This window comes from Chionomys nivalis, chromosome 9 (assembly GCF_950005125.1).
Source record: "Chionomys nivalis chromosome 9, mChiNiv1.1, whole genome shotgun sequence".
Taxonomy (NCBI): domain Eukaryota; kingdom Metazoa; phylum Chordata; class Mammalia; order Rodentia; family Cricetidae; genus Chionomys; species Chionomys nivalis.
This window is the reverse complement of record NC_080094.1, coordinates 72,834,115-72,861,257: the sequence shown is the minus strand read 5'-3', so window position 1 is coordinate 72,861,257 and position 27,143 is coordinate 72,834,115. Positions and strand designations below refer to the sequence as shown.

The window sequence follows — 27,143 nt, the reverse complement described above, 5'->3', positions numbered from 1 at the left end:
TATCAAAATTGCCATTAGGTATTAAAAGGAACCAGTAGCCGCACCATTCACCACAAGTGGAAAAAACACTCAAAAATGAACTCACAGCAAACAAAATCATGCCACGGAATCTCAGCTAGTCATGTATACCTAGCTAAAGACACCAAGTTCAAGGCCAGCTCCCTCTTCCTTAAATAAGAAGACTGCTGAGTCCTGCAGAATACTGCCCAAGACTTGAACACAAGGGCTAAAGAAAAAATTTAAAAGGGAAACATCTCTGATGTTATTCATTGTTATTGTATAAGTCACCAAATGTCACTTCTGGTATGCATGATAGACAATCCCCCTGCTCTCCTTAGAAAGGTAGACAGAACATCCAATATACACTCTACACAAAAGAGAAGGATACTTAAATGCTTAAAAACACCAGGAAAGAAATGTACACCCAGAGCTTAAAAAAAAAAACCAAAAAATAAAAAACATTAAAACCTACAGTAGAAAAGTATCTAGGAGAGCCTTCCTCAAGTTTAGCACCCTAAATAAGGAAAACCCCAGATTCAAAGTTCTTAAAATCAGACCTCACATCACACCCCCAGAAAGACTCAGCGTTCAACCAACGGCTTCACAGGCCAGGATCCTGATAGGAAATGCCGCGTGGTTATTAGTTTTGAAGAAGCTGGCATCTTTGTAAGCAGTATTTGCCAACCCCCAAAACCTCAGGGCTTCCCTTATGCATCAGTCCCCACCCGGACACACCCTTCCGATGGGCCAAGGGGTCGCCCCCCCAATGCCAAAAGACAGCTGACATTTACAGGTTGACTGAAACCACACGGACCCTGTCTCTTTGAAATGTCAAGGCAGAAAGCAGCCAGGCCCAGCAGGCTTCTTCAGGATTGGTGAAAAAAAGAAAAAAAAAAAAAACCTTCTCAGAAGGCTTCCTTCCAAGCAATCCATAGAGACCACAGGGGGCAGAGTGCGGCAGAGGCTGACCTTTGAGAGAAGGGCAACTGAGGTGATTCACCTTAAGGACTCACATTCTGAGTCCTCAGGATCCCCCAACCCCCACCTCAATAACAGATGCTGAGGATGACCTGAGTGAACTCCAGGTTTCTACTGGATCTCGGTCTGTAGAGGCTTAGAGTTATGTTTCCTGCATGTGTGTGTGTGTGTGTGTGTGTGTGTGTGTGTGTGTGTACAAGTGTGCCCACACATGCACATGTGTAATGCACTGGTGTAAAGCTGATTGACACCTGTCATTTTTTAAAAGTGGACATACGAGTTTGACATTTCTTGATACTTGAGTAGAAAAACAAAATGATTTCTGGTTTTTTTTTTTAGCAACAAAATTCTCTTCAGTTTTAAAGTTGTGCTCTACTTGGACATGAAATAATACAAAACAAACTGCCACCGAGATATTTACATTCCTTTCCCATTCAGACAGATGGCTGGCACTTCGGGAATGTAAATAAGAACCAGCATAAATTTAACAAACACTATTACTCTCTTATTTTGTGCTGGCCAGTAAAAATTAATTAATTCATTTTAGTTAACAAGCAATTCATTTAACCCTACAGTACCACACTATAACGGTATGTCCTAAAGGTTACGTCCTGGTTTTGGAGAAAAGAAGACTGAAACAGAGACACAACAACTCGCCCATAGTAACACATTCAGTAAACGGCTGTGCTGGGCCCTGGTTAGCCTGCCTCAGTGACCCATGATCTTGACTACCATGCTATGTTGCCTGCTATAGCTAGCATTGAGTTCTCTGTTGCTATTATTTCATGCAAACCACAAAATGGGGTAAACTGAGGTTCTCATTTTACAAATGAGGAAACTGAGAGACAGGCATAAAACAGTTTGCCACGCCCCCACTAAGCAAATGAGTAAGACATAGAGACTGCTGAATCTAATCCTGCCTTCAATGGACTAGGAGGCTTAGTGACAAGAAGTAACCTGTCTAAGGGGCACATATACCTAATCCAAATAAATACCACACATAGGACAGGAAGGGCTGAGGGCAGGGAGGGACTCAGGGGCCTCTGGGTGAAACTATGTTTTCAGTAGCAGTGAGCTGATTCTGTCTGTTCCCTCCTGTGTCCCTGGGCTGAACAGTGCGGCTGTCCCGAGACTACCTGACATGCAATACACGGCTCACAAAAAAAGAGGCAGACAGGAAAAAGAATTGCCTTCTACCAAGCAGGCCATGCAGATGTTTGCACAAACACGGGACCAACAACACTCTTCTCACTTCTTTTTTGTTCTGGAAACTCTTTTTTTTTCCTCAAAGAAGTGCTCTGTATTCTTCTGTGAGTTAATTAAGACATACTGGCTGTGTATTCTTCTGTGAGTTAAACACACTGCGAAGTCTCTGAGGTACAGTTCCTCATATGGTAAGGACAGACAGAACCCAAATGAGCAGCAATCTTTGACAATATAAATCAGTCCTGGACCCAAAAGTCCGAGACTGAATGCAAGAGACCTGATCTCCACTAACATCAGTGAGCCAGCTGGCCCAGCAGCCCCCGTAGCCACTGAAGCACGTATAACTGTAGACATTAAAGGACGCCCTTGTTGGTATGGCAACTAACTGCAAGGAGGATGGGTTCTGGGGCCCCCGAGCTTACCTGGAAATAGTCTGAAATGAAAGATCCAAGTTCACTCTTCAGCAGCCGCCTGGGGAGAGAGAAACACAGAACCACAGTCAGGCAGGTGTCAGTGTGCTTACAGCTCCTGAAGGATGACAAGGGGCTCATCGCTGATGACAAGTGCTTACCAGTCCCATAGGGATGGAATCTAGGCCTGAGGAGGGAGGACTCTTTCCTGGGTCCTGGTAGCGCTCCACCTCCAGTTCCACGGCAGTAATAACATTTACAAACACTGTGTAGTCTAAAACACACTTCCCCCATCCAAAGATGGAAAGTGTGTGCCGGACGGTATAGTTACAACTACTGTAGACAGAGAAACCATGCTCATCTCCATCCTACACATTAATCCAACAGCCTAGGCTCAAAGCTAGAGCTTCTGCAGGCTGAACATCATTTCCTATAACTCCACCTCTCCTCTCCTTTAGCTCCATCAGAGATGCCCAGACTTGAAATTCTCCTTGAGGATATGATGGGGTGGTCTCACTATTCATCTCGAATGTACTGAGGCAATCTGCAAAGGGGACCACAGTGAGGAGAATTGGGTTTCTGGTTACCTAGGCAACACATTTACTGAGCTGCCTTGTATGTTCCCACAAATATTGTACGAGCAGTGAGACCACCAAGGTGAAGAAGACACACAAGGTCTCTGCTCTCATAGTTTCTACTCTTGGGTGGAGGATGTGGATAGAGACAGCATAGTAGCAATTTTACAAGATGATGTCAAAGCATCTTAAGTTCAAAAATATAGATGAGTAGAGATTTGGGCACCAGGCTTCTTTCCCTGTCACAAATAATGGGCCCATCCCTACCAATCCATCTTGAATTTGAGCCAGACAAGAGGAGAAAAAGCTAAAAACAAGAAAAACTGGCTCCCAGAACCCAATAAGTTCTCTAGGGAACAAAGTCTCCCGGACTCCAGTGTTCTCATTGCCCCTCCCATCTGCTATGGTTATTAAGGAGCAAATACTCAAATTTCTGACAATCTTGCTAGGTATTAACTTCCCTCAAAACATGCTCACACATGTCACTAAAGAACAAACAGACGGTTACGGCAATATGTCATTATGTGCGTAAAACCAGGACAAGAATTTGGGGACAGAACAAGAGAGAAACACTCATGTTTGAAATTTTCAGAAAAGCTTGGGAAGCTGAAACACATGGAGAATACTGTCCTTTCCCCAGAGCAGAAAATACGTTAGAGAGAAGATAAAGCATCTTGAGATTCAACTTAATGGCAAACAACCTAAGAGCAACTCCAGCAATACAGCCCAGGGGTTCTTGGGATGTGGGCAAGTCTAACGAGAGATGGGAACTTATCAAAAGTTCCTGGGCCAGGACTAAAGACATGGCTTCACTGTAGAGGATCCAGGTTCTGTTCCAGAACCCATGTGGAGGTTTGTGAGTCTGCTATTCTGTACCCCTTTCTTGTAGATGCTGCAGGTGAGGCTCAGAGAAGGGTATTCTTTGTCTAAGAACAGGGCAAAAGGTGGACCAAAGCCCTGCCTAGGCCACTGGGCCACAGAACAAAGTCTCCCAGATTATACTGTACATATATAACCACCTGTAACTCTAGTTCCAGAGGATCCTATGCCCTCTTCTGATCTCCATGGGTACTAGGCATACATGTGATGCACATATGAACATACAGGCAAACACTCATACACATAAAATAAAAATGAATTCATCTTGCTTTAAAAAGCCATTGGGCTGAGTGCACACAGGAAGGAAAACAGAACTGAGTGGCTGACACCACATGCATGGAAGTGTCAGAGAAGAATGAAGCAAGGGGTCAGCTTCCGATCGAGAGCGAAAATGCCTCCTGACGGTCTCTGCAGCCATCAGTAAGTCTCGAGAGCATGGGTGAAGAAGACATGTTTGTGGAAAAGTATAAAGGTCTAGTGCTATCAGCTAGCCCATGTCTCAGAGATGAGACATGGTTTGTGAGCACCAGGTTCATTTCTGAGGTTATTCCTATACACCCAGACGATATTCTCGAAGACTAGTCAGTGAGATGCTGTTATAGTAACATCTACCTCTGAAAAGGAGAAATTAGGCTTTTGGGTTACAGTAAAGGTTTTCCACCTTGTACCCTTTTTTATAAGAGGTGTGTGTGTGTGTGTGTGTGTGTGTGTGCATCAGCACATGTTCATGTGGGTTCATATGCACGTGGAGACCAGAGATCAACCTCAGGTGTACCTCGGAAGCCGTTCATCTTGTTTTTTGAGATAAGTTCTTTCTCTCTCATTGGGACCCATGGCTCAATGATTCAACTAGGCTGGCCAGCTAACCAGCAGCCTCAGGATCCTCCTGGCTCTGCCTTCCCAGTACTGTGATTACAAATGAACACCATGCCCAGCATTCACAAGCCCACAGGGACCAAACTCAGGTCTGTCTGCTTATACAGCAAGACTTTACCACCGAGTCATTTCTCCAGCCTCAGCTATAACATGTTTGAACTGTATTAGGACACTCTTGTTCAAAACAACTTTTCAAAAGATTCTAAAGTTAACAGTAACCTCCACCAAGCTTACTGAGGACGATCTGAAACCCAAGAAAGGACTGTGGGAGGAAGTTCCAAGCAAGGGCACAGTGTCAGGGAGCAAGGCGGCATAAGGTGACAGAATACTGGAAGTCCCAGGAACCTGCCCTTCCAGCCCTGCCTGGGCTGGTAACATGAGAATCACTGATCCAAGGGAACACAGAGGAGGAGGAGGAGGAGGAGGAGGAGGAGGAGGAGGAGGAGGAGGAGGAGGAGGAGGAGGAGGAGGAGGAGAAGGAGAAGGAGAAGGAGGAGGTGGTGAAGAAAGGGGGCCGAGGCCAGGGGAGCAGAGCAGTGCTAGCTGGTCAACCTGCGGGTAGACCACAGAGAGTCAGGTTACACAGCTGCCTCTACACTGTCTAGTCTGCTTGTCCTTGTCTAACAAGGAAAGGACACCTCTAAAGAAAACTTGACTCACATGTCAGTCAAACTGAGAGTTAGAAGTGCTTTCACACTCCCGCCCCCTCCAGAAACATCCTGGCGGTAAAAACATATGAAGAAGACACTTGCACCCCCACACCCACCACCTAGTCTAGACTATTGACACATTAGTCCCCAAGGAACTGGAATTTCCCTAGGAACCCCATGTTCAAATAAGGAAAATGCTGAATCCTGATGCCAGCCAAAGGGGACACTTGTACATGTAGTTTATCAACGCATAGGACAAGTTTGACCATCTTAGGACAGTCTGGGGCTGAGACAATGACGGGGCAGTAATGGTCAGGACCACTCCTTGACCAAGACTGCTTAATTATGCGTAACTCTGATCTACTACTTAAGCCTAAATCTTTTGGCAGAACCCCAAAGATGGACTTGGGGAGTCACTAGATATCTTTGCTCCTTCCTCTTTTTCCTCTTCTTTTTGTTTGTTTTTGTTTTTTGATTTGTATTTGAGATAGGGTTTTTCTGTATAATACCCCTGGCTGTAGAAAAAAGTTTCTGTCCCTCCTGGTCCCTGCAGCCATTCAGTCCCAAAGAAACACACAGAGGTTTATATTAATTATAAACTGTTTGGGCTATTAGCTCAGGATTATTACTAGTTAGCTCTTACAACTTAAATTAACCCATAATTCTTGTCTGTGTTTAGTCACGTGGCTAGGTACCTTTTCTCAGTGTAGCATTCTCACCCAACTCCTCTGCGTCATCTGGGTGATGACTGTAGACTGAGCCTTTTCTCTTCCCAGAATTCTCCTACACTGGTCGACCTACCTATACTTTCTGCCTGGCTACTGGTCAATTAGCATTTTAGTAAACCAATGCAAGTGTCAAATATTAATAGTGTACAAGAGCATTATCCCACAGCACTTGACTATCCTGGAACTTAACTTGTAGATTAGAATGGCCTCGAGCTCAAAGATCCCCCTGCCTCTGCCTCCTGAGTGCTGGGATTAACGTTGTGTACCACTATGCCCTGCTTTTCTTTGTTCCCTTTTCAACATGACTGTACTGAATTAATCTCCTTTTTCTGCTTCTCAGCATCACTTGCTTTTCCAATTAGCTGTTGATGACAGGTCTACCTTGTTAGGGCAGCCAGAACCCAGACTCTGGTCCTAACACACGGAACACCGCCATCCCCAGGGAAATCTAGACGTTGTCCCTCTTATGGCACATTCTGCACCCCTTCCCCACTAAAACAGAAAAGAGCAACTGACAGAGAGAATAGGAGGCCCACTAATTATTTCTTTGATCTATTATAATTTACTAGAAGCCTGTTAGGTATTAGATACAATGCTGGGCAAAAGAAGGAAAGGAAACAGAACTCAGACAAGGGTCCTCTCCTCACTGACCACACCCTCATTCAAAAGCTGAGATTTCCTTAAAGATTGTTCTGGGGGCCTGAGTTGGAACCCTAGAACCCAAGCTTAAAACAAAACAAAACAAATAGGCATGGTGGTGTGCACTGGTAACCCCAGACTGAGGAAGTGGGGACAAACAGGACCGCTAAGGCTCACTGGCCAGACATCTAGAACTGGTGAGGCTGGTTGGTAGTAAGACTCAGAAAACAAAATGGATGACTCCTAAGAAATGATACCCAAACCTGGCGATGATGGTGCACACCTTTAATCCCAGCACATGGAAGGCAGAAGCAGGCAGATCTTTGAATTCGGGGCCAGCCTGGTATACAAAGTAAGTTCCAGGACAACCAGGACTATCAGGACTGTTACACAGAGAAACCCTGTCTCAAAAAGCCAGAAGAAGGAGGAGGAGGAGGAGGAGGAGGAGGAGGAGGAGGAGGAGGAGGAGGAGGAGGAGGGAGAGATTGCCCTTGGGTTCTCACATGTGCACATTACATATATAAACACAGACACATATACACATAAACAGAGGTATACATACATATATACGCAGATACCCAAAGACACACAGAGACATTACATACACGTACATAGATACACACACAGAAATACACACAATCAAGGTATGAGAGACACCACTCCAAATCACAGCAGGATACCCCCCACACCTTCACCATATCCTGGCTCACCACATTTATCTAGTTCACATGTGAAACACAGAAAGAGGAGTCTCCCAGTACCCCAATACCTAGACATAGGTTCCTACATGGCTCAGAATCTGCCAACCTACCTTCTATTTTTCCCAGTTTTTCCTAAGGTTCCTTCTTTGTCAACAGAAATGCAATTATTTGCTGGAACAAATTAAAGTAATAAGGAATAAGAACAAACTGTACCTAGGATGGTGTCTCTTATTCTTTTTTTTTGTTTGTTTTTTTTTTTTTTTTTTTTTTTTTTTTTTTTGGTTTTTCGGGACAGGGTTTCTCTGTGGTTTTGGAGCCTGTCCTGGAACTAGCTCTTGTAGACCAGGCTGGTCTCGAACTCACAGAGATCCACCTGCCTCTGCCTCCCGAGTGCTGGGATTAAAGGCGTGCGCCACCACCGCCCGGCTGGTGTCTCTTATTCTAAGTCAATTTACTACTCATGTGTATCAAGCCCTGATGTGCAGGACATTTGTATTTCTGTGCTTTAGCCTAGGCAGTATCTGCAGAGGAGCAGATAACGCCCCGCTTATAACCCAGAAGCTGACCTCGGAGACAGCAGCTCATTAAATCTGGAAGCGGCTGCCTGGGTCTGAATACAGATGGCTGCTTCCCCAATACTGACAGTGGTAAGCAAACAAATGAGCCCAACTTTCCTCCTCCCAGTCCTCAGAGAATGTGTGGATGGTGAGATCACCTCAGGGCAGGATGGCAGCAAGAGGCAAGCGAGTGCATCCTTGAGAAGATTTTGTGGATGAACTCCTGGCTTGGCAAGCGATAGTCCCGAGGATTCTACCCGGTCTGCCCGACTCTGGAGCCTACAGCTCTACAATCCCACCCTTCTTCTTGACTCCTACCCAGAACAGCAGGAAGCCTTGCCCAACCTCACATTAAGGCCCGGGGAAACCTGTGAGTGGAATAGCATGGGAGGCTCTTCTATCCGTGAGCATAGCACTCAAGAGGCTAACGGGTAGAAATCACGTGGGAAAGGGGAGCTGTGGCTGGAAGCCGACGTGAAAGGGCCTCCCGGTCCAGGCCACGCCCACATGAGCATTCCCACACCCCTGGCTTCAGTTGACAACAGAGTTCCGCTCACAGTCCCTCCACCGCAAGCAGCTGAGCACCGGGACGGAAACGGTTATGTGGGACATGTGAGCCCAGTGAAAGCAGAAATAGCGTGAAGTTCAGTTAGAAGCCAAAAGGAGCCACAACAGGGAAAAGGGGAACAATTTACTGGGCTACACCGTGTCACACCCCCATCCCTGCGCAGGCTGCACAGTTAAGCCGCCACCCCAGCTCACAGGAATTCCTACGATTACACAGACCTTGATTTCCATCTCACACCACGCTGTCAGCAGTCCCCACTTGGGCTGTCTCGGAGGTAAAGCGAGCGGCTCCAAAGCCGGGTTCCAGTCGCAGAGGCACAGGGCAGAAGGGACTCTGAGGAGCCCTCCCGAATCAGGTGCCACCACCACCACTACCACACCCCCACACCCCCACACCCCCGCTGCATGTATAGGCCAGCCAAGCCCCTCTGCTTCTCAGCTTGCTTAATTTGTCTTCCAGGACCACAGTAGAGCAAGGAAGGCCACTTTGGGCAGGTGCCACCATTTAGGTGGGATGGGTCAAGAGAATAATACTGGTTGTTAAATATTTGGCCACCCCAAGTTCTCCCCAGGCCCCTTTTGTGGGACCCACTTCAACTGCTTCAAAATCCAGGAACAGCAAGGCCCTCCAGGCAGGGCTCCAAACCAGATGTCATAGCTGTGTCCATCCAACCTGACCGCTTGACTCTGAAGACTCCCACCTTACAACAGGACTTGTTTGGAGGCGCAATTGTTTAAGTGGTAGCATACGAAAGTCCCCCTTTCAAAGTCCTTTGTCCTATTCCACTGGGATGCACTGGGGTTAGTGTTCCTAGGTGGGGGACAGTACTACCAGTTCCCCATATCTCTGTTTGTACCCCAGTGTGTATCAGTGGGAACAATGAGGAAAAAGGATTCACCTAACAATGGGCACAATAAACCCCTATTATGAGATACAAGCTGTGTGGGTCAGCTTGCACACACTTGAATACTCCAACAGCCACCCAGGTGAGAGTCTCTGAGGTTGCCCTCCTCTGCCCAGAGCAGACTAACGCTCAGAGAAATCAAATGGAGGTGGTACACCCTGTCTACAGAGGAAGAAGGCAAGTTGGGGAGCGAATGAGTAAGAATACTGAGGGTTGAGGAAAATTCCTCTAAAACAAGCAGGCAAGTCTCAGATCCCATGACTGACACCAAGCCAGGCTGTGGGTCTAATACGGCCAGAGTGGAACTTGGCAGAAAATCTAGAAGCCTTCAGTTTTAGGGAAGAAGGGCGGTTTTCTAAACAATATTCTGACCAACACATGAGGCAGCTGCATTGGCTTCCAGCTGCCACTTCTTGCTAAGGACTTTCCTGTCCCCCAAAGACATTTGTTTCTCAACTGCAGTGCAAGGTGCCAACACAAGAGGAGGCAGAGTCAAAGAGCTCAAAAGTCCAGCCTGATGGTACACATGTCATTAATCCAGGGTGAGGGAGGCATAGCCAGGTGGATCTCTGACAGTCTGAGGCCAGTCTGGCCTACGACGTGAGTTCTAGGCTAGTTGGGGCTACATGATGAAACCTGTCTCAAAAAGAAAGAAAAGAAGACCTTATCTTAGTTCCTCCCAAACCAGGGTTTTAGTTTTAGAGACACCATACCCAGCACCCCCACTTACTTCCAGATCTACTTGTGAAGCCACACCCTGGGGCATCGAGCCTGAAGGGGCCTGTGCCAGTGCTAGGGGATGCTAGGATCTTCTGACACCATGGCAGGCTGCGTTTAAATCCCAACCCTCTCTGCAGAGATGACCCCAGTGAGCTAGACCACTCCGTGCACCCATACTTTCTCATCCCTCCGACAGGGAGACAACACCCATCTTCCAGGCATGGCACTTGCACAAGAGTGGGTACGCACAGCCGTGGAAGGGCCTGGCACATAGTACTCAGTGGGCACCTGCTGCCATCTGCCTCAGGGCATGGTGCCTCACACTGGTGTCGGAGCCGTCAGCCACCCTTGAGTGAGGCGTAGGCTCCCCTTCTTCTCATCCCTCCGGCAAGCTTTTCCCAGCAGACTCAGGTTCCCAGAGAGATGGGAACCTTTATGGTAGATTTCCGTATATGATTCGAGCAGCCCACTCACTCCTTGGGTGGAAGACTCGCCCCAGATCTGCCCGAAATCAAACAGTTGGAGCCTCCTCTCCTTAAAAATCTCAGGTTCCCTTTATGCCACCTTCCTCCTCAATAACAGAAGCAATGTGATTGGAGAGAGAAGGAAAATGCCCATTTCCTACCTCGGGCCAGCTACAGACAACCCATCTCCGACTTCCGAAAGTGTCACCTCTGAGTATTTCTGCAGAGAAAACATGCTCCCTGGAAGCTGAGAACACACCGTGAGCGATGGAAAGACATTTCCATCCTCGGCTGCCCTGTGGACCCGATGACTGCCTGCTCAACCCTCAGATTTCAACTTAGGAATCAACCCTGTCCCCAATCTAATGATCTGCTACCACCCCACTTCAACTCTCAAGACAACAACTCTCTGTCCAGCTCCTCTCTGCTGCAAACTCTGAGTCACCTGCCTCTATGGCTGCCCCAGAACGTGTCAAGGACCTGGCAGAGCCCACCACAAATGTTCAGTAAGTGGACAGCAGCACCATCTACAAGCCCAGCCCAGGTTCTCACAAGAGCCAGTGAACGTCGGTCTGTGTTTTCTCACTGTTCTCGTTGGCCAGGTAAGAGCAGAAAAAGGTGTTTGCTGAGAAAGGATTGTGATCCATGTCAGGACTCGGCCACCCCTGCTTCTAGAAGATTCCTGAAACCCAGACCTCCATCCAGCCAGGGGTGAGGCAAGAGTGTTAAATACCACATCCAAGCTCCGGAGAATTCAGTCAGGAAGGCGTGCTAGTTGAACTATGCACAGTGATGACTGGAAATCTGGCCCAAATCAGTCTATTCAGAAAGGTCTCTGAGAATGTCAAACCATGGTCTGCTTCCTAATGCAGTTGCAAATAGAAAATATTCTGATTTATGGTTTTCATATTGACAAAACAGGTGCTTGGACTTTATTTGGGGAAAATTGGCCAATCTGTTTTGGATGAACTTACTCCTAAAGTCTGGAAACACTTGTCTATAATTTCAATATTATGTTTTAGAACTTAGCCACACTTGAACCCAAGTTCTTACCTGTACAAACTATCTACAAAGATGTTGTTTACAATGACGTGTCTTAAAAGAAAGGGCCAACATTTGCAAAGACTGCATTATAAGGTCTAGTTACACAGACACCTGCCTTTTGGCCATCTTGCACTCTGGCTCCCACTAGCAAGCATCTCAACTATATTGTGAGAAAGAGGGCCCTGTGAAGCTGTCAGCAAAATGCCCATGACAAGCATGAGGACCTGCCTTGTATCAGATCTACATGGTCTGAGCATGGTCTGGAATGCTAACGTTGGGACTGCACTGTTTTTTAGATCTTACTGGTCAGCCAGCTCAGTCAATAGATATACCCCAGGCTCAGTGTCTCAGAACACAAGGTTAATGCCAGACAGTGGCAGTGCACGCCTTTAATCCCAGCACTCAAGAGAAAGAAACAGATGGATCTCTGTGAGTTCGAGGCCAGCCTGGTCATAGAGTGAGTTCCAGGACAGGCTCCAAAGCTACAGAGAAACCCTGTCTCAACCCCTTCCCCAAAAGGTTAAAACCCTAATCTCTCTCTCTCTCTCTCTCTCTCTCTCTCTCTCTCTCTCTCTCTCTCTCTCTCTCTCTCTCTCTCTCTCTCTCATTGTGTGTGTGTGTGAACCACAAGTGTGCAGGTGCCCAAAAAGACACCTTTGCAATTAATAAGACACCTGTTATCAACCTCTGCCTACCCCTCAAGCATACATACACATACACAGACATGTATACACACACGAGAGAGAGAGAGAGAGAGAGAGAGAGAGAGAGAGAGAGAGAGAGAGAGAGAGATGGAGGGAGAGAGGAGAGTGGGGGGAAGGGAAAGTGGAGGGGGAAAGGAAGGTGGCCAAGCCTGGCTGGGATCAGAGACCCAAGGGAGAGGATTCAGCTTTGGACACTAGACTTGGGTGAGCATCAAAAGGCTCACTACTGCTTGGCTGAATAGAATGGAGAACTGAGAGACTCATTTCCTCTTAGACTTGGTCTCCACAAAAAGAAGAAATAGCTGTCTGTCCTTGTAAGAACTCAGCCTCACCCAAACTTCAGTTCCAAGCACAAGTTCAAAGTGAGCTCGCCTCATCCAAAACACTGGGGCAATGTCATGCTCGCTCTGTCCCTAGGATGACTCGCCACCCTACCCGGTGGGATCCTTCGTGGTGTTTAACACGCATTGTCCTCAAGCACCCACCATAAGAGCAGAGTATTCCCAGCATTCACAAAACATTTCTTTTACCAGATTTTGTCCTAAGACCACTTAAGCAAGACCACAGTCCCCCAGCTGCCGTGAGGCTGGTCTACTATCACCCGCAGTATGAAATGAGAAACAAACAGAGAAAAATTAAGCAACTTCCCCAAGCTCATATGGCTTAACAAGTCTGGATTCCTCAGGCTCTGAATCAGCGGTGGCTGGCTTTCTTACATTAAAGTCTTCTATCAAGTCTAGAACACAAAGGTCACATAATAGGACTGGCGAGGTTATCTTAAGAATGAGGCTGGGGACCACTCAGCCTTCCCTCCTACCACATCCTCTTTGCAACATTCCTGTTATCCCTGTTGCCCTCCACCCTGGGAAAAGTGGAGGTCTATCCTGCAAACAGGGCTTAGGAGGAGACAAAGGAAATTCAATGCCCTGTCTCTGTGGGCACGTGCTGAGAGTGGCACATTCGCTTTAGTGCTGAGATCTGTGGAGCAGCTGTGTCTACAGATACTTGCAAATACGGGAACATATTTAGGTGGCTTGCTTTATGCAAGTTGAGATGTCCAGGTATGGTGGCTTGAATGAAAATAATCCCCATAGGTTCATATGTTTGGATGCTTGGTCCCCAGTTAGTAGAACTGCTTAGAAGGATTAAGAGGTGTGGCCTTGTTGGAAGTGTGTGACTAGGGGTGGGCTTTGAGGTTTCAAAACCCCTTGCCAGGCCCAGTGTCTCTCTGCCGGCTGCTGGTAGATCAGAATGTATAGTTCTCAGCTACTCCCCCAGCACCATGCCTGTCTGCTTCCTGTCATGATGATCATGGACTAACCCCTCAGAAACTGTAAGCAGGCCCCAATTACATGTTTTCCTTTATAAGTGTTGACTTGGTGATATCTGTTTACAGCAATAGAACAATAGCTAAGACACCATGTCACACATCTGCCTGGGACATGTTCCACATTCCCAGGCCGACTCTGTGCCAGTGTTAGGAATGCCTGTCTCCACGCCATCATTAGACTGGGGAAGCCAAAGAGCAGAACTCCCAGATGCAAACAGAGCCCAAGTTCCGCATTCTAAGAGCTACAGCTTACTCTAGGTTCAAATCACACCAACCACTGGAGTTCCCACCAGGCCGAAGAGAGAGAACCTTTGGTGGCACCCCTAAAGTCTCAAGAATATCTGGAGGGCCACTGTTTCCTGGGGAAACGGGGTAGAATCATCACACAGTAAGTGATGGACTCAAGGCCCCGTGAAAGAAACTAACACAGAAAAAAGTCATAGACCTCAGTTCAACCGACTTCCCAGTAAGAAACTGCTCCCAGACACCACACTACGGTACAGAGTGAGGTGCCACTGTGTGCTGAACTGTGCACCCTGCCCCCCAATTCCTATATCTAAGCCCGGACCCTCCACATGATGAGACGGTGAGGCCCTTGGGAGATGCTCAGCTATAGGGGGTTTTAAGGGGTACAATCCTCAAGGCAGATTGGCGTCCTTCTAAGGGACACCAGAAAGCTGGCTTTCCACCCTTGAACACAGCAAGAAGAGGCCATGTGAGCTGACGGGGAGGTGATCCAGAACATACAGGAATAGGTTCCTGTTGCTTAAGCTACTCTGTCTGTGTCACTTGTTAGCAGCAACCCTACAGACTGGTATCACTTTCAGATGCAGGCGCTCAGGCAGGAGTTCAAATCTGGACCCATATTTACAGTTGTGCCACTATGGTGAGTCACAAGGTTTCTCTCACTCATTGTTTTCTCGTCTATAAATTACACAAAGAAGATATGGCTGTGTGCAGACACAGAAGGTGCCTCAAGTTGTCTAGGACACAACACATTTCCTCAACAGGAACATCATTCCATATACACTACATATACACTACCTTCATAGTTACGGGTAGCATGTTCGCCACACTTGGACCACGGTGTTTTGTTAGGTCTGCACCAAAGCTTGGAGAAATTTATACTTTTAAAAAAGCAACCTTTTTTGAAAGACCAGAAAGTCAGATACACCGATTTATAAAAGATAATTTTAAAACATAATAAAGCTTAAAATGGTAAACGAGCTGGGTGTGGTGGCTCATGCCTTTAATTCTATACTCAGGAGGCAAAGGCAGGCACATCTTTGTGGATTTGAAGCCAGTTTGGTCTACATAGTTGAGTTCTAGGAAAACCAGGGCTACACAGAAATAAATTTTACAACAGCCAAAAAAAAAAAAAAAAAAAAAGAAAAGAAAAAAGAAAAAAAGAAAAGAAATTCTATATTAAAAAAAAATTTAGTTTCGGGTTTTCTGGGAGCATCTGTACATGCATGCTTCCCAGCTGGCCTTGTCATTCAGAAGGTCCCTGCCCCCCCCCTCCCCCCCCCCCCCCCCCCCCGTGGCTGCTTTGCTTCCCTGGGTTGTGGGGGCAGGTAACATCACGGACTGGTTCCCACCTTCCTAGCTGCCACAGTATCTTTGAAGTACAATGTCAGGATCTGTCTCCTGAAGGGAGAAACAATTAGCACATTCTTGAACTACTGGATTATTTATTTATATTTCCACTAGGGGTTGAGGAATGGGGGTAGGAACTCAATGCTTTTGGAGTAAGCTGGGCTCTTTCTTGTAAGTCAAGCTGGTGACCCAGTTCTGCCCCTGAGACCATATCTTCTTGGGACCTCACTTTCCTTCCCTGTAAAATGAGGCCTTGGGCTAGATGGTCTCTTCCGTCTCTTTCCACATTTATGTAACTGTGATATGAAATTCAAGTACATAGACGGAAATGTAACAACAGTTTGCTTATGTGCTGAGCAGGCTTGAATGAAAACAGACCCAGCTGACCTTAACACAGACCCTGATTCAAGGTAAACAAGGTTTGAACAATGGCCTTGTTTGTTGTTGGCCCACTGCAGGGCTCGGGTCTTTACCCTAGATGTTCTGCATTTAACATACTCAGAGAGGAATTAAAAGCCTAGCTAACTCAACTTCCCAGCCCTAGCTGAGCCTGGGGCTCTGAGAGCCCTGTTCCCTTTCTCATTCCAGGACACAAACCCAGCTGTGCCACCGTCCCTCCAGTACCCTATGTACGTAGGCTTTCTTTCACTGCACAGGGCCTGTGCACCTGCTGATTCCTCCCGCTGGAGCCTTCTTCCTCCTAATGAATCCCTGTGGACCCTCACATCACAGCATACACATCACCTCCATTGTCCCTGGACTCTTGGCAAGACCAAGTCATGTTAACATGCTTTCTTATATCAATTATGTCATCATACAGCTCATGACTTGTTGACTAGTGATCATCTCCCATCAGACTGTACATCCTAGGAGAGTGAGCTGGGAACGTTGCTCAGCTGACAGAATGCTTGCCCGCTAAGCAAGAGACCCTGGGCTCCATCCCCAGCATCTTATAAACCAAGGATGAACTGGGTGGTGGCGATGCACGCCTTCAATCCCAGCACTCAGGAGGTAAAGACAGGTGGATCTCTATGAGTTCGAGACTAGCCTGATCTACAGAGCTAGGACAGTCGTGGCTGTTACACAGAGAAACATTGTCTTGAAAAACCAAAATAAAATAAAAAATGAAATAAACCAAGGACGGTAGCTCATATTTGTAATCCTAGCACTCAGGTGGAGACAGGAGGATCAGGAGTTCAAGGCCATCATCAGTTATATAGTTAGTTCAAGGCCAGTGTAAGATACCTGATAGGGGAAAAAATGAAATGTATGCCCTGGCAATGCTGAAGCATGCAGGGACAGCCCATATATGGCGGGTCTGTTGAACTTATCCATATTGGGGTTCATGGTCTAACTTGATGAGAATGACTGATCAGGTCTCTTCCTCAAGAAGGCACCAGATCTCATTACAGATGGTTGTGAGCCACCATGTGGTTGCTGGGAATTGAACTCAGGACCTTTGGATGAGCAGGCAGTGCTCGTAACTGCTCCAGCCTATAGGCTACCTGATACTCTGTCTCAAAACAAAACAATAACAAAAACCAGGAAATCAGAGTCCACACATGTCTGTTCTAGCACCTGGCCATAAAGAATATTTGTTACTAAGTCTTTTATTTTTTATTTTTTTTAAAGATTTATTTATTTATTATGTATACAGTGTTGTTTCCATGTCTGCCTACATGCCAGAAGAGGGCACCAGATCTCATTACAGATGGTTGTGAGCCACCATGGGTTTCTGGGAATTGAACTCAGGACCTCTGGAAGAATAGTCAGTGTTCTTAACCTCTGAGCCATCTCTCCAGCCCACTAAGTCTTTTATTAACAGATATAAATCTCAAGTATCCTGGCTCCAAACACTAAGTCATATTGCCTAATACAGTGCCCAATAAATGTTCACAGAATTAGTGTCAGCTCCTATCTATCAATCTGTATCCCCAGCACAAAGTGCATAATACACATGAGCATAGACATTGTACCTGAATGAGAATTCTAGATGGTAAAGGTCTCAACACAACAGACACAAGAACAGTTTTACAGCAAGCAAGGGCTAAGCAAGATGATGGGAGTGGGAGGTAAGGGAGGGGGAAGGAGGGAGGGGAGACCCTAAGCCTCCTAATGGGAAAACAGCACTGGTTTTGGCCAGTCAAGTACCTGATGTTCTCGTTCAGTGCATACAGTTCATTGCTCTGCAGACCGCCCCCTTTGAAAACGTTGATCACAGCTGTCTGTACGCTGCAAAGAGACAGAAAAAAATCCCAGTTAGGTGATCTGCCTCCAGGAGCCATTTTTTTCAAACAGATCACAGGAGAGGTCATGAAGAGCTGGGAAGCCCTAGGGGATACTCGCAGCTGCATCTTCTGTCCGTTTCCTTAATGTCCTAGAAGTACTGAGGAGACGGAAGCAAAGGAATTCAAAGGCAGTTCCAGGCATCTTGCAGGTCACAGAGGGCTTCTTCCCCCTGGTCACATAGAGGCAGACAGTGGACCAGCTCACTACTGGAACCTGCAAGCATCCAGAAAGCGTTCATTGCCAGCAGGAGCGGACCCTGTCTGATCTTACAACTGGGAAGTCGCCATATTCTCAGATAGAAACTATAACCATTTGCCTTTATAATAAAATTTTCCATGGGCCTTTTTTGTCTTTTTATTTCTCCCCAGTGAGGTAAGTAGACAGGCATAGAGTTAGGCTCTAAGGGCCGCAGTCAGGGCTCAACTCCACTCAACTCCAGGGACCTGGCTCCAAACTCTCACCAGAAGAGCTGGTTATAATATTGTCTGTGCTGAGGAATTTTACAGGAGTCAATGACCCTCGGAATGCCAGAATATTCCAGGCAGCCCCGCTGAGTGGCACCAGCAGAGAGGGTCTGATGGCCATCCACTTAGAAAACACACAGAGAATTCAGTGATGCTTTCATTTATCTGGCGGCCACCCCAGATCTGGAAACCAGTAGCCCGAAGACTTACGAGGCAGTGCTGGTTTGCTGACCTGCTCAGGGCTTGGCTCACAAGCTCTGCCGGACACCTTCCAAAGGTACGTCTCCTGTCCCAAGCACTAGCGGCTCAGGTGAAAAAGACTGTGGCATATGCCACCCACCGAGCTTTGCACAGAAACACGCCTAAGCTTCCTAAATAGGAGATATGAGGTCATTTGAAAGACTCTACCCTTAAATCCTCACGCGGTGAAGGGTGTTAAGGGGCATGAACAGTAACTGTAGATTCTAACTCAATGATCCCAGGCTGGCAAAACGGATCCTGATAGGCTAGAACTCACAGTGAGCTACTTTCTCTATGAAAACAAGGGGTACTTGCCCCAATCATCACCAACACTAGGACCAGACTTTATGAGCAAGGCTCTCAAGGCAGCAGATGTTCAACAAACCCCCAGATCATCCCAGACTCCTCCCTGGTGGCCCTGGACCCTTACCTGTTCCAGGCAGAGTTGGAACTCAGCTGCAGAGCCTGCTGGGCAGCCTGGAAGCGGGGCAGCTCACTGAGCACGGGAGAGCTCATAAATCGTGGTCTGGGACGGCGGAAGGAGCCCATCTTGTGGAACTCAACAGGCAGGAGGGGAGCAAGGCCTCGGGTCATAAGTCTAGGTGAGGACTGAGCTGTGTCTTCAGGACCAAACGTTTCTGGCCACGCACGGAAAAGGCTTTTCCCAACGCTGCTTCTGGGATCTCTTAAAACCCCACTCCGAGCCAACACCTGAAACGAGAGGCGACCTCTCCTGAGAATCTGGCTGAAAACGTCTAACTAAAGGATGCTGGCGAGACTCTCTAGCTAAATGATCCTAAAATCAATGAGGAAGGAGACACAGCAAGAGCCTCTATTACCACTGAGGCTCCTGTTCACTGTGTGTGTGTGTGTGTGTGTGTGTGTGTGTGTGTGTGTGTGTAGAGCATGGGACATCACTTCATGACTGAGATACACCAAGTCCTCCAAACAGAAAGGCAGCCTCTGTGGGCACCTCAAGAAAAACGTAAAAGCTCCTTTTCCTTGTCAGTAAAGACTTTCCACCCTCTGTCCCATCAGCCACTACGTGTTGTCCAATATTCCTCAGGTCACGAGTGTTTCTTCTCTCAGGCACATCTTGCCATCCCTTTCCTTACCTGTGGTGTGTTTATCTAGTCCATCAGGACATAGTTACTGTTTGATGTGTAATAGCCATCGTAACATGTCAAGCAACCAAAAATCTCTAAGGCCCAGGCCCTGCCTGCCTTCCGGAAACTCTCACTCCATGGTAAAGATGACTGATTGCTCTTGTACCTGTTCATTCAATAAATACTCACTATGCCTATAAGCTCCAGGTGCTGAGATACTGCAAGATGATAAGAAGGCCATGGGACTCTTTCATGTAACTGTCCCATGTAACAGTCCCGTGACCCTGCCCTAGGCCCTTTTCAAGGCTTTTAAGCCATTTCTTGTTCTCCTTCACCAGAATGATCCTCCTTTGGCTCTGTGCATTTCTAAATCCAACTAATTCTGTCAGGTCAGGTCAATATAATCTTGTCACTGAGCAGGGCTAGGTGCAGACCTGCAATCTTAGCTACTCGGAACGGCTGAGGCAGTAGAATCCAAAGTCAAAAGCATTCCTGGGCTACAGTACATGATAAAGTCAACCTGAATAAGTTAATTAGACCCCCAGCTCAAAATAAAAAATGGAGAAACTATAAAAAGTGTCAGAGAGATGGATCAGAGAAAAAGGTCTGCCACCAAGTATGACAACCCAGAGTTCAACCCCTAGGACACACATGATAAAAGGAGCGAGCCAACTTCCACAAGTGCACTGCACACACACACACACACACACACGAGTAAGTAAACATTTGTCTTAAGTAAAGAGGGCTGGGAATGTAACTCAGAAGTAGAACGTGTATACATGTCATAAGCTCTTTGGGGTCAATGTTCAGTTCCACATGCACAAAATAATCTTGTTCCTTGCAGCAAAACACAAGATGCTTTATATCTCCAGTGGAAGGCGACGGCTTTGCAATGAGAGTTTTGGTCTGGGGTTCAGGAGTTTACTCAGGCCCTCCCACGTCGCATGACTTCAGACACTGTGAGTGTTCTCAGGTGCTAGTGTACCAGCCTCACAGGACTGGGGAGGGATGAAACAAGATCAACTGACATGCCCAGCAGGCTGGCAGAGCGCTGTGCCTCAGGGATAGCTCGCTCCTTCGATGCTCCTCTCTCAGCGCTTCTGAATCCACCATTGCAGTCACCTCAGCAGACTGGAGTACAGCAGGAAGCAGCCAAGGGCGCTTTCTTTCTCGAAAGGTTTAGTAGATTTCACTCAGGGTGTCTTTTTGTTTGTTTTATTTGTCTGGGTTTTTTATTTTGTTTTGTTTTTACTGCTACTTCTGGCCTAACTCAGATAAGTTAACTCAGATAAGTCCCAAAGACCAACGAAGGGAAAAAAAAGATACCAGTCATGAGTAGCAGTCTGCAGGTTGGCAAGGAAAGTCCCACAACCTCAGCTGCAGCATTTGATGCACAAGGAAGGGACACCATAGCCAGCACCATGACAATTCAACTTGTCAGGAAGGCATGGAGGTGCTGGTGGCTTCATGTAGGCAATGGGCCTACTGACACTGGATTCATAGGCTCAGAAGGATGTCTGGTCCCACTCTATAACTGTAACTGTTTTCCTTAAGGGAAGCAGTTTCATGTGCCATCTTCTTAAACAGTCTTTGGCTGGGAACCCTGCACACCAAGCAAATCAATAGTTATCAAAATTGATTAATAAATGCTGCAGAAGCCTGTTAAGTTCTGGAGAGGGTTTCAACAGGTTTCCAAATGCCAGAAAACTTAGAAAGATCTATGCACATCAGTGATGAGGGGAGGGTAAAATGAAACCATGGATCCCTCAGAATGCAAACACTGGCTGGCTTAAGGCTTCACTTGCCAACAAAGGTCCCTCTGCTTAGTCAGGATGCATCCCTGAGCCCCGCTCTGAAAGGCCCGTGAAGTACAATCATTGTGTAATTGCCGGATATTAACTCACCCTGTAAAGCTGCCGCCCACTCCGTGGCACTAGCTCAGGGAAGCAGAGGAAGGCACAGGACACAAAGTCAGGGGCCGCACACGTGACATTTCTCCTAGGGGCTGAGACTACAGAGGCTCTAAGGAGGCTCCTGCCCCTCCATGTCTCAGCTACAGCTTCTAGATCTCCCATTCCAAGCTATCTGAGCATCCCACACAGCACCCTAGGCAAACCCGGTCACATGGGCCAGCTCCAGCAGCATAGCCTGCCCTGTTATAAACAAGGGTAACTCTCAAAGGACAACGACCACAGTGCGCACACCCAAGTCAGGGACACACGCAGCAAAAGCTTCCCTCTGGTTTGTTTTCAGCCCCCAAACGTCATCCTTTTCAGCTGATGAAGATGAGGAGAGTATGTGGTCCCCACCATCCCTGCTCGTCAGACAGGCAAGCAGTCGTGTGGAAACCGAGGGAGGAAGCTCTGCCCACAAGGGCCTGAAGAAAGGTGGGCGCACCCTGTATGCACCTGCTAAGGCACTGGCCCTTCAAGAACTAGCTTGTCCTGACCCAGATACGATGAGTCAGAAGTGACAGGACAGACAGGGCCTAGGAGCGCAGCCATTAGAACCAACAGACGTGGTGCGCATGAGCAAAGAGATTTATCCAAAATCTCCAACATGGGATTAAGCCAACACGGCCTAGAACTTCCATTCCGCAGTGCCAGACCTGAGAAGTTCTGCAGCCCCAAGGGCCAGGGTAGGAAGCCCTTGAAGCCCGAGAGGAGATCCACTCACACGGAACGCACAAGCCTTAGCTCACCGCTCAGGACAAAGGTAGAATTAAGGATGAAGGGGGCATGAGTAAGCTGCCTGAAAGGATACTGGACACTGTCACCAAGGTGACTATCCAGCCCTCACGAAATGCCATCTTAAGTTAGAGAAGTTAAGTAACCAATCTGAGGACACAAGTCACTGCCATGTCATGGTCGGCCTGCCTTCCAGCCCATCTCCACTTTCCACACTACTAAACTCAGACAGGATCCTAGAATTAAAGTTACTGAGTTTGAAATACCAATCACCAACCTTCATGTCAAAACCTAAATCTCATGCCTCCCAAGATAAGTAATCTACCAAAATCAACTGGACAGCCCCCCCCACACACACACGATCGAGACCAAAGGAACAGAGTAAGAGGAAGGACCCCATGAGGAGATGCAGGCTTGCCAGTCAGACAGACAGCCTTGCCTACTGTGTGACCTTGGACAAGGTACGCGACCTCTGAAGCTTGATTTTTCTCTCCAGGAAAGGGATGCACCAACAGAGTACCAGGAGTGTTTGTGTACCGGGAGTGTTTGTGAAGCACCCACATGCACCCACATGCTTTACCTTACAAGGAGCAAGCGTGACACAGTACTGACCAAATCAATAAGGGAATAATGTTTTGTATTGCATCAAGATTGCCCAGCCCTCGCAGCAGCGGCAAAACAGCAATGCTTCTCTCATTGCTGGGGCCTTCCCCAGAATCTGAACAACATTCCCTCCAGCCAGGCCCCTGACACTGTCACAGAAATGGACTTGATCTCTTCAGACCGTTAGTGTCTTACACACAGCTTCAGGCACTGAGGCTTCACTGCCCTAATGCATATATCCCCTGCTTCTAAATCTCACCCAGCCCCGGGCTAGGGATGCAGCTCCGACAGAGGGTGAACTAGCATTGCGTAAACCAGCGTGATGATACATGTCTGTATCATCTAAGCACTGCAGAGGTGGAGCAGAGGATCAGAAGGGCATAAGGGTGTTCAAGGCCAGCCTAGGCTACCAGAGACTCTTCCTCATTAACCAGAAAACATACATACGTACATACAAATAAACATATCATGCCCAACCACAGGAAGCAGGCAGAGCAAGGATTTGACCCTTAATTAAGAAACTGAGGCAGAGTGACTCAGCCAGGACCGGAGGGCTATAACCAACCCAGAGCTAGTCAAGAAAGGCTCTACCTTTAAGACTGGTCCCATAACATACCAGCCCAGGTGACTGGTTTTGTCTTTTTTTTCCTAAATATTTCAAGATTATGACTCATTATGAAAGTTATGACTCAGTATGACTCACACTTGAAAAGTGTATGCAACCCAGGCAGTGGGGGCACACATCTTTAATCCTAGCACTCAGGAGGCAGAGGCAGGTGGATCTCTGTAAGTTCAAGGCCAGCCTTGGTCTACAGAGCGAGTTCCAGGTCAGGTTCCAAAGCTACACAGAGAAACCTTGTCTCGAACAACAAAAGAAAACAAGAAAGAAAGAAAGAAAGAAAGAAAGAGAGAGAGAGAGAGAGAGAGAGAGAGAGAGAGAGAGAGAAGTGTATGCACACAAGCACATATTTCAAATATGACAGAGACCTGCCAGCAGCTGGAGGAATACAACACTGGCTCAGAAAGCCATGCCCCCACTTCCTGGACAATGGCATATTTGCTTCTATAGGGGAAAGAAAGGAGGGGGGGGGAGGAAGAGGAAGAGGAAGAAGAAGAAGAAGAGAGAACATTATTCATGGTATCTGCAACAGGAAGTGGAAGGCTACCTCAAAAGCTGAGTGTACACATATTAATGCTAGCCATGATGTCACCCGTAGCCACTAAACACTTAATATGCGCCTTGTACAACTGGAGAGTGAATTTTGATTTTACTTAATTTTATGCCAGTGTCTACAGGTTAGTGTGTGCACATCTGTAGGAGCAGCAGTCACCATTAGGTGTCATTCCTCCTCAGGAATAGTCCACCAAGATTCTAAAACAAAACTCACTCTCCTTCCCCAAGAAGCTTTCAATAGCTCCTCAGCCTGGGATGGAGCCTCTGCGGCCCTCCCTCCCCTCGGTACTGCATGCTGATTGGCTTAACCTTGCACAGGTCTTGTGCAGGCAGTAGCAGCTGCTGAGTCCTCAGTTGAGTGCAAGGGTCCTACCCCATTTAGGAAACACCGTTTTGCTTTAGTCTTCCGCGATTTCTGCCTTATGCCCCCTCCCCTCTTTAGCGGTTTGTCCCTGAGCCCTGTGGAGGCAGGAGGTGACACAGATGTCCCCTGGTAGATGACCCTTCCACAGACATTCTCTATGCTTGACCAGTTGTGGGTTTCTGCATTAACACAATCTACTGCACACAATGCTTCTCTGAGATTCAGCTTCAGGACTGAGATTCATTTATCTACGGCTAAAGATATATGTCTCCAGAAGGCAGTCAGATACTATGTTCATTACCAAAATCCAGCAGTTTTACACTTGGGGCCTAACAGTTGCCCAGCCTCGGATTCTGGGCCAGATTTATAGTAGTAAGTGTGTGTTTGAGCCTGTGGATTATGCCCTAAGGACAATCAGAAAGTGATTTCTTACTCATACAACATCCATTCCATGGGCATGATAGCCCATGGGCCTATCCTGCAAGGACAGTCATTATTGCGACTCACGGAGCCATAGCTGTTGATGACTTTTTACACACCACCTTGCTTTTCATTCAGTCTTCCATTGGCCTAGAGTTGGTTCCCTTCACTAGACTGGTTGGCCAGCAAGCCCCGGGAATCTTCCTGTCTTTGCCTTCCCAATGCTGGAATTACAAGCCCACTCCAGCACACCTGGCTTTTCTACATGGCTTCTGAGGAGCAAACTCGTCTTTATGCTTGTTCGGCAAGCACTGTACTGACTCAGACAACTCCCTACCCCTTACTTCACTTCCTTCCTTCCTTCCTTCCTTCCTTCCTTCCTTCCTTCCTTCCTTCCTTCCTTTCTTATTTATTTTCCTTACTTCACTTTTAACAGCCACAATATTTTAACAAGGGCGGGCAATTCTTTCTTCCTGCTAGTACACTACAGGCATCTCCTACCGCTTCGTTGATCTGCTTTTCGATTAGAATGGCAGACGATGCAACCCAATTAGAGGGAATCACATTTTATTCGGCCATCACCCTGTGAAAGGACGTTTAGGAAGATTCCAGGATTCTGGGATGGCAGAGGATGAGTCAACTTTTAGGTCTCACGGCCCTGATGTGCTTCTGATGCCTCGGCTTGTCTGACAGCTCTTAGCCAGCTTCACTCTGTGGCTCTGACGTCCACCCACACAGAAGTCCAGAAATAGCACACAGGAAAGGGGTAAGGGGTGATGTCTCTGGCTCCAGGGGATAAGACACCACAAGGCCATGTCACTCCAGGCTTGGGATCAGAGGAACTATCATCAAGGTTCTTTCTTTTACTAAGAGGCAGGCAGAAAGAATGACCTGAAGATACCTTCTAGACAAAATCTCACACAGCCCAGGTTGGCTTTGAATGCACTCTGAAGCTGAGGATGACCTTGAACTTCTGATCCACCAAGCGCTGGGGTTACAGGCATTTGCCACCGTAACACGTTTATTTTTGCGTTAATCCTCAGAACTCATTAAGTTTTACCTTATATAGCAGAAGCTATGATGAAGTTAAGCTCTTAAGAGCAAGGGATTATCCAGGATCTGTGGGTCCTACATGTAATCCAGGCAACTTAAAAACCACGGTGAAGATGAAGGAGCAAAAAGACAGACAGACAGCAAAATCTGGGAAGACAGAGACAAAGACAGCAGTGATGTAGCTATAAGCCAAGGAATGCCAGAAGCCTCTTAGAATCAGGACGAGAAAAGCTTCCAGAAGGAAGATGGCTTCAGTATGACTTGACTCTGGACCTGGGCTCTCCAGAACTGTGGATAAATAAATTTCCACTGTTTTAAGTCACAAAGGTCATGGTAACCTGTTACAGCAGCTATTGGAACCCACTACTTACTACATGCACAGCCTTGGACTATCTGAACTACAGTGTCCATCAAGAAGAAAGACTAAGGAGAGTTTCCGTGGAGAGATGTGAAGATCATAGATACTGTTAGGAAGAGCGGGGCATGGTTTCTGTAACTGTCCAGGGAATGGTCCAGGTAGAGAGAAACTCTGGTCACAAAAGACAGGCGGAGGAGGCCATGTTGATGTCCGTGGTCTGTGCCGCCACTGGAGACCATGCTGATGTCAGTCTGTGCTATCTGAGATGATGTGATTCATGCTGTGATTGGGGGCCAAGTTGATGTCCATGGTCCGGCTGCCACTGCTATGGACAAGGAAGCTTCTTTTGCTGTGGTATCTATGATGGCAAATGGGAGCCATTGAAGGCTCCTGAACAACCTCCCCTGCCCGAAACAAACAGTCCAGAAAGGAAGCTACTGAAACTTGAAAACTGTGATAAAGATGCTGAAGTGTAGCTCTTCCGTTGATAGCTTTTGGCAGGAAGGGGGTGGGGCTCAGTTTTCTTTAAAGGGCTGGCCACTGGGAGTTTGACCAACGAGTATATGGAAATATGAATTAGACTTGGTGGGGCTTTCGAGGGGGATACAAGGGTAGAAGGGTGAACCTGGGAGGAATGGAAAGTGAGTGTGATAGGGGTGGATTGTACAACATTCCCAAATAAAGAGTAAAAATGTCATCTTTGGAAAAAAGAATAAGAAGATGGCCACTATTATATTTTATCATTATTTCACTTCTCTGGTACTTGATTTATCTTTTTGTTGTTGTTTGTTTACTCTAATAAGCTTACATGCCAGTTCTGTCTTCTGGAGATGCTGTATCTGCCATCTATGTTTTT

At 47.1% G+C, this 27,143-nt stretch overlaps 1 protein-coding gene across 4 annotated transcripts in view; it reads right to left on the bottom strand.

Annotated features, from left to right (window-relative positions):
- Positions 1-27,143, bottom strand: part of Prr5l (proline rich 5 like) — a 183,689-nt gene that overhangs the window by 37,309 nt on the left and 119,237 nt on the right. For all 4 annotated transcript variants that reach the window (XM_057781674.1, XM_057781676.1, XM_057781675.1 and 1 more), the window contains 3 exons: positions 18,953-19,233; positions 17,681-17,761; positions 2,607-2,655 (listed from right to left, as the gene is read on the bottom strand). In XM_057781674.1, coding sequence (XP_057637657.1) covers positions 2,607-2,655; positions 17,681-17,761; positions 18,953-19,233 — 411 coding nt within the window. The remainder of the gene's footprint in view (positions 1-2,606; positions 2,656-17,680; positions 17,762-18,952; positions 19,234-27,143) is intronic.